At 41.8% G+C, this 15,887-nt stretch overlaps 1 protein-coding gene across 13 annotated transcripts in view; it reads right to left on the reverse strand.

Annotated features, from left to right (window-relative positions):
* Positions 1–15,887, reverse strand: part of LOC144682835 (mitogen-activated protein kinase kinase kinase kinase 4) — a 337,463-nt gene that overhangs the window by 95,544 nt on the left and 226,032 nt on the right. For all 13 annotated transcript variants that reach the window (XR_013577118.1, XR_013577119.1, XM_078545618.1 and 10 more), the window contains 2 exons: positions 14,235–14,307; positions 5,988–6,198 (listed from right to left, as the gene is read on the reverse strand). Coding sequence is in view for 11 of the 13 variants with exons in the window: in XM_078545618.1 (XP_078401744.1) it covers positions 5,988–6,198; positions 14,235–14,307 (284 nt within the window). In the remaining 2 variants the exon portion in view is untranslated. The remainder of the gene's footprint in view (positions 1–5,987; positions 6,199–14,234; positions 14,308–15,887) is intronic.

A 15,887-nucleotide genomic window follows, 5' to 3' on the forward strand; every position in this document is an offset into this window, starting at 1 on the left:
TGATGCTCTGTAGCTACAAAACTGAAAAAGATAAATCTTATTTTGAAGAGTTTCCATCTTACTGAGCTGGCATCTGGCCCATCCACACCCAACAACCTGCTCTGAAAACTCTGCTCAGATTTTGACAGCTGTGATAAATTCCACCACAGTAGCTGGGGCAACACTCTAAAACAAACAAAAACATTCTAAAACAAAAGTCAATTCGCCTTCTCTCTCCAATGATAATGGATCCTTTTAAAAAAAAATTCCAGGATTCAGATTTGAAACCACATCTTTGCCAAAAGCTAATCAATTCTTCCTTGGGCCACAGCCTGTGTGCCAAGTTTTGTTGAAATCTGTCCATTGGTTTTCCAGATATATTGATTATGGACAAACAGACTCTCAGGAGCAAAGAAATTACTTCCACACACTTATTTTCACCTTCTGCTGTGCCTCTAAGATATTTTTCTAATACGGGGATGAGAATGGCTCATAGTACTCCAAGCATGGAGTAACCAAGGTTCTATACACATTTAACATAATTTATCTGCTTTAAAAAGATTACTTAATCTAAATATGAAATTTATGATCTTTTTGATATAAGTTACACTGCAATTCAGCCTTTGGGCTACCAACATTATGATGATCCTTGACTAGACCTGCAAGCATTGGATAAGATTTCATTAGGGACCAATGAGATTTTGTTTAAAGTAGACCAGGTTTGAGATTCAAGACACCTGCTCAGTGAATAAAGCCACAAGACTCCACAGGTTTTGAACAAAAATAAATAAACTTTACTATACATGGTCAGAAGGATAAAACAATTTACGATATCTATCTTATACCCCAACATTCAGGGGTGCACATGAATTAGCAGGCAAACTGTGGTCAAACACACCACACTTCACAATAATTGACAGATGTGACCAAAACAGGGTCCCACGGATTTCTCAACAACACCCCCCACCCCCCTCCTCCCCCAGATATCGATAAACAAAAGAGTAAACCAATCTCACAAACTCTGTCTCTCTCTCTTGCAAGGGATTCCAGTTGAAGATCTAACCTGGCAATTGTCTCCAAAACTCACTCCAACTTGCATGGCATCAATGGCCCACTTCGTAGTGTTACGATCTTGCCTCCCTAGATTCCGTACCCCTGGGTTTCCAAGTATGCAGTCAAGCCCCAACTCTCAAGCAGAATACCACTGCTCCAAAGAGGTATCTTTGCCCTAACAGGCCGCAGCATGGAGTTACCAACCTTTGGCTGCCTTCTTCAAACTTTAGGTCTCCCACCGAGCCCTCTTCCATTACCAGGGTTCCCTCCAAGCCCTCTTTCATTACCCTCCCTCTGAGCCCTCTTCCATGACCAGAGCATCCTCTAAGCCCTTTTCAATTAAAGTCTACCACTCACAGCCCTTTTCTTGTTTGGAGCCTGTCTCTCTGCTCCTCTCTTTTACTTTTACTTAACAAGAACCTGTCTCTGCCCCCTACCTAGGACTTCCTTTTGGCAACTCTCCCTGTCACCTAGTGTTCCAGGGCACTCCGCTCTATGTCACACGACATGGGTTTTCTCATGGGTATTTCTTCCTGCATAGGCGTGCTGGGCCCAAAGAACTCAAAAAATGTAGAACTGTGAATGTGCAGCCTGGTTTTGGTCTGCCAATGCGTGGAAACTCCGAAGTCTATTGGGCCCTGGAGTTCCTGACCTCCCACTCTCCAATGAGAGAAGTATAGCTTTTATAGCAACATATAAAAGACCATTAAGATAAAAGCAAAATACTGCGGGTGCTGGAAATCTGAAATAAAAACATAAAATGCTAGAAAAACTCAGCAGGCCTGGCAGCATCTGTGGAGAGATAAACAGAGTTAATGTTTCGAGTCCGTATAACTCTTCTGCAGACTTAAAACGTTAATTCTTTCTGTCTCCACAGGTGCTGCCTGACCTGCTGAGTTTTTCCTGCATTTTCTGTTTTACTTTATATAAAAGACCATTATTACTTTAATCTGTTTCATCATCTAGAAACAAAGCAAAATTGTAGTCATGCCGTCACAATTATTCTCACTTGTAGATTGGAATGATTGCTTTATTTTGGCAGCTGTTTGCAAATAAGGGGTACAAGTAGTGTAATGGAGACGATACTGGAGTAGTAAGCCAGAGGCCTGGACTAATTCTTGGGAGACAAGAGTTTACATCCCACTTCATGGGTTGAGGAATTTAAATTTAGTGAATAAAATAAATCAGGAAGACAGATTTCTTATTAGCAATAGTGGCCATGAATGCACCTGATTAGATTGTCATAAAAACCAGTTTCACTAACATCCCTTATATGTTTTCTTCCTTTGAGCAAGAAAACCTGCTGTCCTCATCAAGTTTGGCGTATATTTGAATCCAGACCCAACAGCAATATGGTTGACTCTTAACTGTCCCAAATTGGCCAGCAAGCTATTAAATTGTGTCAAAACTGCTACAATAATAAGGCCAAATGGACCACCTGGCTTTGACTTGGCACTGGATTTGCCCATGATAAAGGGATACTTAGCCCAATTGACTGCAAAGTTCTCCTCACTAACATCTGGGGATTTGTGCCCAAATTGGGAGCTTCTCCAAACATTAGTCAAGCAACAGCCTGACATAGTCATATGCACTGAATCATAGCCAACGTCCCAGACTCTTCCATCACCATCCTGATTACGTCCTGCCCCAGATAGACTCAAGGTGCGGCAGCAGAATGATGTATGTCAGATGAAAGTGGCCCCGGGAATCAACACTGACTCCAGACTCTAGGAAGACTAATGGCATCAGGTAAAACATGGACTAGGAAATCTGAGAATTACCACCTACCGTCCTCCCTCAATTAATGAATCAAAACTTCTCCATGTTGGATGTAATTTGAAAGAAGCACTGAAGATGGCAAGGGCACAGAATACACTCTGGGTGCAGGACTTCAATGCCCATCGCCAAGAGTTGCTTTGTAGCACAACTACTGACCGAGCAGGCTGAGTCCTGAAGGACACAGTTGCCAGTCTGGTGGTCAGTGAACCGACATGATGGAAAAGTCTACATGACCTCAACATCAGCAGTCTGTGTCACGGATGCACCTGTACACGACTGTGTGGTGGTCACTGCTGCCAATAGAGTCCTTGTGGAGATGAAGCCCCATCTTCATATTGAGGACACAATCCCTTATCTTGTGCTACCATGCTAAATGGCATTGATATAAAACTGATCAAGCCATTCAAAACTAGACATGCATGAGACATTGCATACCATCAGCAGTAGAACTGCATTCCACCATAATAATGTCACCTCATGGCCCAGCATATTCCTCCCTCTTACCATTACCAACAAATCAGGGTGAAAACCTGCTCCAATGAGTAGTGTAGAAGAGCATGCCATGAGCAGCACCAGAAATACCTTAAGGAGGTGCCAACCTCCAGTGAAGCAACACAGGGCTATATGCATGCTAAACAATAGAAGCAACATGCAAAGAGCTAAGCAATCCTACAGCCAACAGATCAAAGCAAAAGTCTGCAGTCTTGTCACATCCAGACACGAATAGTGGTTGGCAATCAAACAAGTAACGTGAGGAGAAGCTCCCTACCTTTATGGTCAGCAAACTCACCACGTCAGTGCAAAAGATAAGGCTGAACAATCTTCAGCCAGAAATGCCCAGTGGATGATCCATCTCTGCCTCCTCCTGGGGTCCCTAGCATCACAGCCTCCAGTATTCAGACAATTTGACTCACTCCACATGATAAAAGCATGACTGAGCAGACTATATACAGCAACTGCATAGGACCCTGACAACATCCTGGCGTGGTGCTGATAACTTGTGCTCCAAAACTAGCCTGTCATCTAGCTAAACTGTTTCAGTATAGTTACAACACTGACATCTAGCTGACAAAGTGGAAAATTGCCCAAGCATGTCTCCTTCATAAAAAGCAGGACAAATCCAATGTGGGCAACCGAATCTTAGGCTATTCTCAAAATTATCCAAGTGCTAGACTGTGTCACTAGCAGTGTTATCAGTGCCATGAACTGACCAATATATAACCAGCTTGCCATTGCTCAGATTGTCTTCTGCCAGGATGCGGCTCCAAACCCATTACAGCATTGATCCAAACATGGGCAAAAAAATGAATTCCAATGGTGACAAGAGAGTAACTGTTCTTCACATCAAGGCAGCATTTGTCAGAGTGTAGTATCAAGGAGCCTAATTAAAATTAAAGTCAATCGGGGTCAGGGGGGAAACCCCCCCCCACCACAAGCTCAGAAGTGGGGATGTTTGCTGATGATTGGAGTGTTCAGCACCACTCACAACTCCTCAGTTAATGAAGCCCATGCCTGCATTCAGCAAGACCTGGACAGAAAACTGGCAACTAATATTTGCGCCACACAAGTGCTTGGTAACGACCACCAGCAACAAGAGTGTGTCTAACCACCTCCCTTTCACATTTAATACTACAACAGCAAATCCCCACCATCAACATCCTGCAGGGTGGGAGAGGAATACATGGACCAAAAAATTAACTGGACCAGAAACAAATACTATGGCTACAAGAGGTCAGAAGCTGGAAATTCTGTGTCAGGTGGCACACAACCCAGCTCCCCAAAGCCTGTCTCCCATCTACAAGGCACAAGTCAGGAGTGCAATGGAATATTCTCCACTAACCTGGCTGAGTGTAGGTCCAACAACACTCGAGAAGCTTGACACCATCCAAGACAGAGCAGCCCACTTGATCCATACCCTATCTACTACCTTAAACATTCACTCCCTCCTCCATCAGCTGCAAGGTGTACCTTCTCCAATGTATACTACAACAACTTGCCAGGCTCCTTCGACAGTCTCTCCCAAACCCACTACTTTTATCACCCAGAAGGACAAGGGCAGCAGGAAAATAGAAACACCACCACCCCTATGTTCCCCTCCAAGTCAAACATTATTCTGACTTGGAAATGTCTTACTATTCCTTCATTGTCACTGGGTCGAAATTCTAGAAGTCCCTTTCTAACTGCACTGTGTACCTTCATCACATGGACTGTAGTGGTTCAAAGTGGTACCTCATGCTCCCTTCATATACCTGCTGAATGTCTCCTCCTCTCTACATTTGATTTTAATTGAAGTATATGTGAATTTTCACAGCTTTAAAACTTAAGCTTTGTGTCACTACTACTTTGCTTGGTTATTTACTCTTTTGAAATTTGGTGTCCAGGATTACTAACCCTTCACTTTATTTCTCAGTATTAAAAATCAATATTTAAGTAACGGAGCTCAAAATTACAGTTACCGTTTTCAATTCAAATGGAATATCAGTAGCATTGTCTCAAGGGAAATTAGGGATGGGCAATAAATGCTGGCCTTGCCAGTAATGCCCACAACCTGTGAATAAATTTTTTAAATCTTGAAATCTTTTAAATTGTAAACACTGCATTTAAAAAAATTTAAGCCAAAAACAAATTCTGAACTCAATTACATTCACCTTGCATCTAGTGCTTACTCCACAGTATATCAACTAAACGTTACAGCCAATTTACAACATTCTAGAGTGCAGACAATGCTACTGACATTCATTACATACATATGTAATTTTATGTAAACCACTTTTCTGTTGATTAATGGTGCACCTATTTTAAAGTAATTGCTATATCTAATACCTAGCAACATAATGATTAATAATACATCTGATCTGTCATGCCTGGTCTGAAAAAATAGAGCACATGTGCACAACAAAGAACAAAAAATTAATTTAAAAATGACACGATGTGAAAGTCAAGTAAACTTTTTTTTAAGACTAAAAGCAATGCAGTGTAACTGGTAACTAGGTCAATATACAGTTCAATTGTGTAATACACTAACATTTGTTAGCGATTACTACAAGCTACAAGATTAAACTTGCCTATTGCCTCAATGCGCTTGAAACAAAAACTAGGCATCTTTTAAGGCATTCCAATATCTCCAATAAAAAATTTCTCCAAATAACAAAATCTAGTTTTTTTAAAATTCATACCTCTTCAAGTCGTCGCCTTTGTTCCTTTTGTTGCTCGATACGTTTTTGGCGCTCTGCTAGGAGCTGTCTTTTATACTCTTCCTGCTCTCGTAGCTGTTGTTCTTGAAGGAGTTGTTGCCTGCGCATAGCCTCAGAGCGCTCCTTGTTCTCTTGCTGCAATCTCAGGAAGTCACGACGAAGAGTCGATTCTCCAGGCACGTTAACAATTGAGCTAAAAGATAAGAGATTATTTTTTCCAATGTACTCCTTCACAAAGATAGGTGCAGGTGTAAGAAAGCTACATGAACAAATTAGTTTGTAGACAAATTAGAATGCAATATGAGAAATGGGCCCTATGACTGGAAGACAGATTTTCAAGTAGACAAGTGCTGCACAATGCATTTGGACAGCGGCAAGTACAAGCATGTATACACCATGGAAGATTGCACGTTCAAGGCAGCTGAGCAGAAGAAAAAAACTAGGAGTCGTGGTGAATAATTTATTGATATGAAGAACATTTAGGATGTATAGCCAGGATAATTAAATATAAAATTAGAAGTATTAGAAAAATAGCTTGGTCCAGCTACATTGAAAATGTCGTCTGGTTTCTGTCGCTCACATTTTGGGGTATTTCAGTCCTTGAAGAAAGGTCTACAGCAGGTCTACTCGACTGATACCAAGTTTAAGAACTCTTACATATCGAAACAGAGCTGGAGTTTTGGGACATTATATCATAAAGATGTGTAGATTTCGAAAGGATACAATTTAAAATAGTGAAGGAATTTGGAGAAGTTGGTTAAGCTGGGTAAACAGAGGAACACTTGGAGACATCAACACAATTTACAAAAGCATAGGATTACATCTCCTGAAACTTGCTTGAAGTGGTTGAAAAGCATTCTACAGAGCTTTTATCTAAATTGGACTAAGATTTTTTTCCCTCTATAATTTTTGCTGCACCATGGTTTTAGACAGGACAGTGGGATGGGATAGATTTAATGATAAGCAGTTAATTCCACCGTGTGGAATGGAACAGGTTCAATGGGCCAGATGGTCTTTTCTTGTCATTTCTCAAAAGTTCATAAATAATTAAACACTTTTACATCTTGATACAGATTTAATGTAAAATAATCTTATAAAGTGATTTTTTTCTGATACACCTCCAGCTTTGAATTTTAAGATTCAACTTCAGTACAAATACAAAATAAGCAAACAATGCGTGTTAGCAAACATTTTGTGAATTAAGACTGCCTATAATTTCCTCAAAACATGTATGAATTTTATTTTTCAACAATTTTACTTTGTTAGTTACACATGCTTCTCTTGTGCACACAAGTCAAGTTGGCTTGTGATGAGGTATTGGTTAGACAGAATTAACAGCATTTGGCCCAAGTAGTCTGCAGTTTCCACATGAACATAAGACTCCTACCACCCTACTTCATCTAACCCTATCAGCATATTCTATTCCTTCCTTCCTTGGCTACTTAGCCAACTTCCCCTTAAATTCATCAATGCTATTCACCTCAGGTTCCTTGTCCTGACCAGTCTCTAAGTAAAGAAGTTTCTCCTGAATTCCTTATTGCATTAATAATATGTGTTCCCTAGTCTTCGACTCCCCCAACATCTCTAAGTTTACACAGTCACAGTCAATACCTTCGTAATTTTGAAGGCCTCCATTCGATCACCCCTCAGCTTTCACATTTCTAGAGAAAACAGTACCAACCTAAGTCTTCCCAGATAGTGCTATGGTCCCAGCAGTCCAGTCATGTTTTTATTTTTTTTTGAAATCCAAAAACTCCAGTATTTATTAAAAGAATGAAGCGACAAGGTTTACTGTTAAAACCAAAGAATTTTGCTACACAAAAATCAAAAACATGAACACTAATATTTTAAATAATCAGTTACATTAAATATATCCAAAGTACAGTGAAGACTCTAAACTTATCTTCTTGATTCAAATTTGCTTCCAAACCCATTTGACTTGCACCCTAAAAACTCCAGTCAGATACTTAGCAGAAATTAGAAGATTAACCATTTGGTCTGAGTACTGTTCCAAAGATTTGTATAAGGCGTGGGATTTCTTGGGCTTCTGCTTACTTTCAGCAAGGTTTTCCCTTCAAATCTCCAACTATCCCACAGCTGTACTGTCCCAGTTCAATGTGTCGCTTGCGTCTTAAGTGCAGCCACCTCAGATCACGCTCTGGAATCTTGCCTATAGGAACTCTCTCTTCTCAGCTTGGCTATCCCAGAAGTCTAACTCAGGGTTAATATCGTCCTTCAGTTATCATTGGTTTTAAACCCTTCTAGCCAACCCAAAGCATTTCAGCTGAATTATGCTGAAAGAGATGTTCCTGCAACCTGTTAGCTTTAAACTAAACTACTTGAACAAAATGTTCCTGCAATAATCTTCTCATTTACCCTTTGCTTTTGTTAATGTTTATCTCCCAGGTAGCTTGGTCACATGATCAGTTCCTGGAGCAAGTTGTTTTTTTTTTACAAGAAATAAGCTTCTAGAGAAACCTAATTTTTAAAAAGAGACCATTACGCCAACATAAAATTTATTCTTTTTTCCCCAAAAGCGCACAGGCCACCAAAATAGTTATAAACACTCAGTTCTGGTGTCATATTTGTAAATCTTTATTATTTCAACTTAAAAATGTGGCAGATGGAAATATAATGTGGGAAAGTGTGAGGTTATGTACTTTGGTAGGAAGAATAGAGGAGCGAAGATTATTTAAATGGATAAACACTGCAGAAAGCTGCCGCACAGAGGGATTTGGGGGTCCTCGTGCATGAATCACAAAAAGCTAGCATACAAGTTCAGCAGGTAATAGGGAAGGCAAATGGAATGTTGGCCTTTATGTCAAAGGAATGAAATATAAAAATAGGGAAGTCTTGCTAAAACTATACAAGGCACTAGTTAGACCACACCTAGAATACCGTGAACAGTTTTGGTCCCCTTATCCAAGGAAAGATATTCTGGCATTGGAAGCAGTCCAGAGGAGTTTCATTAGGTTGACCCCAGGGATAGAGGGATTTTCTTATGATGAGAGGTTGAGTCGGTTGGGCCTGTACTCATTGGAGTTGAGAAGAATGAGAGACAACCTCATTGAGCATATAAGATTCTTAGGGGGCTTGGCAGGGTAGATGCTGAGACGTTGTTTCCCTTTGTGGGACAGTTTAGGACCAGAGGGCATCATCTCAGAGTAAGGGGGTGCTCATTTAAAACAAAGATGAGGAGGAATTTCTTCTCTCAGAGGGTAGTGAATCTGTGGAATTCTTTGCTGCAGAGGGTTGCAGAGACTGGGTCATTAAGTATATTCAAGGCAGAGATAAGACAGATTTTTAATCAGTAAAGGAATCAAGGGTTATGGGCAAAAGGCAAGATAGTGGAGTTGAGGATTATCAGATCAACCATGATCTCATTGAATGGCAGAGCAGACTCGATGGGCCAAATGGCCTACTTCTGCTCCCGCTTCTTATGGTCTTACAAACCTGGTCTGTCTTTCAGAGCATGTGATAATCACGGCCACATTTAAGCATAACTTGTTTGCACCAGCATGTAAATTTTTTATGTATTCATTCATGGGATGATGCTCAGCCAGTATTTATTGCCAATTCCTAGTTGCCCTTGAGAAGGTTGTGGTGTGCTGCCTTCTTGAATCGCTGCAGTCTATGTGGTGTAGGTACATCTACAGTGCTGTTAGGAAGGCAGCTCCAGGATTTTGACCCAGCGACAGTGAAGGAACGGCAGTATATCTCCAAGTCAGGATGGTGAGTGACTTGGAGGGGAACTTCCAGGTAGTACTGTTCCCATCCATCTGCTGCCCTTGTCCTTCTAGATGGTAGTGGTCATGGGTTTTGAAGGCGCTGTCAAAGGAGCCTTGGTGAATTCCTGCAGTGCATCTTGTAGATGGTACACACTGCTGCCACTGTGCGTTGGTGGTGAAGGGAGTGAGTGTTTGTGGGTGTGGTGCCAATTCAGGGGCTGCTTTGTCCTGTACGGTGTCAAGCTTCTTGAATGTTGTGGGAACTGCAGTCATCCAGGCAGGTGGAGAGTATTCCATTACACTCCTGACCTGCGCCTTGTGGATGGTGAACAGGCTTTGGGAAGTCAGGAGGTGGGTTACTCATCGCACAATTCCTCGCCTCTGACTTGTTCTTATAGCCACAGTATTTATATGGCTAGTCCATTTCAGTTTCTGGTCAATGGTAATCCCCAGGATGTTGATAGCAGGGGATTCAGTGATGGTAATGCCATAGAACATCAAAGGGGGGGGATGGTTGGATTCTCTCTTGTTGGAGATGGTCATTGCCTGACACTTGTGTGGCACGGTTGTTACTTGCCACTTGTCAGCCCAAGACTGGATATTGCCCAGGGATTGCTGCATTTGGACAGGCGTGCTTCAGTATCTGAGGAGTTGTGAATGGTGCTGAATATCATGCAATCAGCGGTAAACATCCCCACTTCTGACCTTATGATGGAAGGAAGGTCATTGAAGCAGCTGAAGATGGTTGGGCCGAGGACACTACCCTGAAGAACTCCTGCTGTGATGTCCTGTAGCTGAGATGACTGACCTCCAACAACCACAACCATCTTCCATTGTGTTAGGTGTGACTCCAACCAGTGGAGAGTTTTCCCCCTGATTCCCATTGTCTCCAGTTTTGCTAGAGCTCCTTGATGCCACACTGTCAAATGCAGCCATGATGTCAAGGGCAGTCACTCTCAGCCCACCTCGGGAGTTCAGCTCTTTTCTCCATGTTTGAGCCAAGCCTGTAATGAGCTCAGAAGCTGAGTGGCCCTAGCGGAACCCAAACTGAGTGTCAGCGAGCAAGTAATTGCTAAACAAGTGCTGCTTGATAGCATTGTTGATGACCTCTTCCATTACTTTATTGATAATGGAGAGTAGACTGATGGGGTGGTAATTGGCTAGGTTGGATTTATCCTGCTTTGTGTGTACGGGACATACTTGGACAATTTTCCACATAGCCGGGTATTTGCCAGTGCTGTAGTTGTACCGAACAGCTTGGCTAGGGGCGCGGCAAATTCTGGAGCACAAGTCTTCAGTATTATTGCCGGAATATTGTCAGGGCCCATAGCCTTTGCAGTATCCAGTGCCTTCAGCCATTTCTTGATATCACGTGGAGTGAATCGAATTGGCTGAAGACTGGCACTTATGGTGCTAGGCATCTCCGGAGGAGGCTGAGATGGATCATCCACTCGGCACTTCTGGCTGAAGATTGTAGCAAATGCTTCAGCCTTATCTTTTGCACTGATGTGTTGGGCTCCTCCATAATTGAGGATGGGGATATTTATGGAGCCTCCTCCTCCAGTGAGTTGTTTAATTGTCCACTACCATTCACGACTGGATGTGGCGTGACTGCAGAGCTTAGATCTGGTTCGTTGGTTGAGAGATCACTTAGCCCTGTCCATCACTTGCTGCTTATGCTGTCTGGCATGCAAGTAGTCCTGTGTTATAGCTTCACCAGGTTTGACACCTCATTTTAAGGTATGCCTGGTGCTGGTCCTGGCATGCCCTCCTGCACACTTCATTGAACCAGAGTTGATCCCCAGCTTGATGGTAATGGTACAGTGGGGGATATGCCGGGTCATGAAGTTACAGATTGCGTTCAAGTGCAATTCTGCCGCTGCTGATGGCCCACAGCGCCTCATGGATGCCCAGTCTTAAGTTGCTAGATCTATTCCAATTAGCACGGTGGTGGTGCCACACAACGCAATGGAGGGTATCCTCAATGTGAAGGTGGGACTTCGTCTCCACAAGGACCGTGGGATGGTCACTCCTACCGATGCTGTCATGGACAGGTGCATCTGCAGCAGGCAGGTTGGTGAGGATGAGATCAAGTATGTTTTTCCCTCTTGTTGGTTCCCTCACCACCTGCCGCAGACCCGGTCTAGCAGCTATGTCATTTAGGACTCAGCCAGCTTGGTCAGTAGTGGTGCTACCAAGCCACTCTTTGTGATGGAGATTGAAGTCTCCCACCCAGAGTACATTCTGCACCCTTGCCACCCTCAGTGCTTCCTCCAAGTGGTGTTCAACATGGAGGAGCGATTCATCAGCTGAGAGAGGGCAGTACGTGGTAATCAGCAGGAGGTTTCCTTGCCCACGTTTGACCTGATGCCATGAGACTTCATAGGGTCCAGGGTCGATGTTGAGGGCTCCCAGGGCAACTCCCTCCTGGCTGTATACCACTGTGCCGCTGTCTCTGCTGGGCCTGTCCTGCTGGCAGGACAGGACATACCCAGGGATGGTGATGGTGGTGTCTGGGCTATTATTTGTAAGGTATGATTCTGTGAGGATGACTATGTCAGGCTGTTGCTTGACTAGTCTGTGAAGACAGTTCTCCCAATTTTGGCACTAGCTCCCAGATGTTAGTACGGAGGATTTTGCACGGTCAACAGGGCTGAGATTGCCGTTGTCGTTTCAGGCGCCTAGGTCAATGCCGGGTGGTCCGTCCAGTTTCATTGCTTTTTTGCGACTTTTTAGCGGTTTGTTATAACTGAGTGGCTTGCTAGACCATTTCAGAGGGCATGTAAGAGTCAACCACATTGCTGTGGGTCTGGAGTCACATGTAGGCCAGACCAAGTAAAGACGACAGATTTCCTTCCTAAAGGACATCAGTGAACAAGGTAAGTTTTTTTACAATAATCGACAGTGGTTCCATGGTCAGCGTTAGACTTTTAATTCCAGATTCTTTTTAAATTGAATTCAAATTCCACCATCTGCCGTGGTGGGATTCGAACCCGGGTCCCCAGAGCATTGCCCTGGGTCTCTGGATTACTAGTCCAGCGACAATACCACTACGCATCACTACTGGCACCAAGCAGAATAGAGGTCGCTCCTAACAGTTACAAGAAACACATGAACATACCCTTAATGTAAAATTGGAAACTTAAAGACAATTGAGGGCAAGTGTCCACAGCTAATGGAGGCTGGTCACATAATGGTTCTCAAATCTCTTCTGCCAGTTCAATACTTAATTCATGCTGACTGTTTCAGGCAAATCAATCAGGCTGGCATGCAATCTCTTATGAGGCATTGGCCCAAACAAAATCAGAAATTCAAAAGTATGGTAGCCATCTCCACGGACAGTTCCAAAGTATATCAGATGACAAGTACAAGGGCTGAACAAACAAAGAAAATGGACCCACAAAACATGCTGATTGCAAGCTAAGTGTAAAATATTCCACATTCACTTCTGAATGGTAAATGAAATATTATGCGATGTGATATTTACAGGCCCATGGAAGTTCGCCCCAAATATAGAACATGTTGTCCACAATAATTATTTGCCATTATTTTGTGACAATTATTGGTTAACTGTCAAATATGAGATACAGGAAGCCTATTTATATCAATGTTAAAAGTCTCTTTTCATTGTCTCTGAAATTAATACCCAGATTTTGTCAGTTCATTCATATATGATATTATTATGTAATGGGTCCTCTCTCTGGACTTAACTACTCTGTTCCCACAGAAGCTAATTTCCTGTTCTTGCATATCTGTATGATATTTACACCAAGTCACAATCATAGTATTAGGTTACTCATACCCTGACCCCTGTTATATTTTAAACCATCTTCAATTGTATGATTAAAGTCCTTTGCTGTGAAGGAGAAATCTCCATTAAGATGCAATTTTCAGCTAAATCTTCTCATTTTTCACATTACCTGTGGCAACTGAGCATGATTAGATACAGGTTATAAAAGTAGCTGTCTGCAGTGATAGAAAACAGTAGCATGAGGCTGTTCACAAATTCTCACATGATAAATTCCAACTCTCTACCACCAGAGGGAAGTACAGAATCGAGAACAGGCACATTTTCCAGAGGAGAGAGGGGAGAAATAAAAAACAGTGCGGGAAGGGAAGATTAAAAACAGTAGGGAAGACAAGTAACCTTGTGCACCTAACTAATATTCAGATGAAGGGTACTGACATGAACCTGTGATAATATTATCTACTCAGTCCCTTAGCCAGGGTACAGCGTAATTCTGGATTTTTTTTTTAAAGTGGCAGAAACTATAATGAAAAGTGAAAGCTAGATGGAAGGGACCAAAGGATTATAGAAGTGAAATCTGAGAAAAACTTAGAATCTGCAAGGGGAAGGGAGGTATCCCAAATGCAAAAATTAAAACATCGGTCCATATGGGTTTTCTTAAGATTTTTTGTTATTTGTCCAAATAATTCACCAATCTAGTCTTGTATAAATCCAGATAGGACAGTGTAATTTTAATCAACAAAATATTGTTACCTTGGTTCTCCTTCTTGCTCAGGCAACTCCTCCTCTTCTTCTTCACTCCCACTGTATTCATATTCAGTTTCATCTAAATCAAATGAAACATTATGCTTTACAGCCATCATGTCTGTCATCAATAAACCACTTTTTCTTTGTTTTGGTAGGGAAGGAAAATGATGAATGTTTATTACTGGACATGGGAGAAGAGAGGCCTTACTTTAACTTATGGGTCTCAAAATCATACAGTATAGGAGTCCAAATGGCCAAACATGCCTGCGCCAGCTCTTTGCAAGTGCCATCCAATTAGTCTCCCTCTACCCCATAGCCCTGCAGAATCATCCTTTTCAAGTTTATATCCAATTCCTCATTGAAAGTTATTAACATTTAGTTAATAATTACTCCTCTATTTAAGAGACACAAGAGGGGAAACCAGGGAACTACAAGCCAGTTCACCTAACATCTGTTGTCATCAAATTCCGAGTTTATAATTAAAGGTAGGGTGACCAAACACCTTCACATTTTCATCTAATCAGAGACAGCCAGCATGGTTTTGTAAAGGGTAGATCATGCCTGATTGAACTTTTTGAAGAGGTAATTATATGGCTAATTGCATAACTAGGGCTGTAATGAGGGCTTTAAACTAATAGTGAAGGAGAAGGGTCCATGTGAGGGCAGATTTGCAAAGTTAAGGAAAAAGAACAAGGCAATAGTGCAAGATAGCATTCATTGATAATGAATGATAACCAGAGTCTGACAGGAAGGGACAGAGTGCACAAACATAAGTGTGCACCAGGAAATAGAGGTCAAAGCAAGCAAAAATGGTAAAAAGACAAAATTAAAGGCTCTTTATCTTATCGCACACACCATTCATAACAAGATGGATGAATTGATAGCACAAATAGAAATAAGTGGGTTGGATAGGATAGCCATTACAGAGACATGGCCGCAAAGTGGCCATGGCTGGGACCTGAATATGCAAGGGTACTTGACATTTTGGAAGGATGGGGGAAAAAGAAAAGGGGGTCAGGTATCTCTGTTAATAAAGGATGAGATCAGTACAGTCGTGAGAAATTATCTTAGTTCAGAGAATCAAAATGTAGAATTATTTTGGGTGGAGACGAGAAATAGCAAGGGAAAGAAGTCATTGGTGTGAGTGGTTTGCAGGCCCCCTGGCAGTAGCACACTGTAGGACAAAGGATAAATCAAGAAATTATGGGGGTTTGTTAGAAAGGTACTACAATAAGAAAAGGAAATTTTCATCTTCACACAGTTTGGGTGAATCAAATTGGCAAATGTAGCCTGGAGGATGAGTTCATAGTGTGTATTCAGGACAGTTTCTTAGAATAATACATTCTGGAACCAATCAGGCAACAGCCTATTTTAGGCCTGGCAATATGTAATGAGACAAAATTAATTAAGGACCTCATAGTAAAGAATACTCTAGTTAAGAATAATCATAACATTATAGAATTTCACATTCAGTTTGAGGTTGAGAAATGCGGGTCTGAAACTAGTGCCTTAAACTTAAATAAAGGTAATTACAAGAGTATGAGGACATAATTAGTTAGGTTAAAAGGTAAGACAATAGAAAAGCAGAAGACATAGAAGGAGATACTTCATTACTCAACAAAAATATATTCCATCGAGAAAAAAAAACTCTACGAGAAG

Source organism: Cetorhinus maximus, chromosome 7 (genome assembly GCF_964194155.1).
Source record: "Cetorhinus maximus chromosome 7, sCetMax3.hap1.1, whole genome shotgun sequence".
NCBI lineage: Eukaryota > Metazoa > Chordata > Chondrichthyes > Lamniformes > Cetorhinidae > Cetorhinus > Cetorhinus maximus.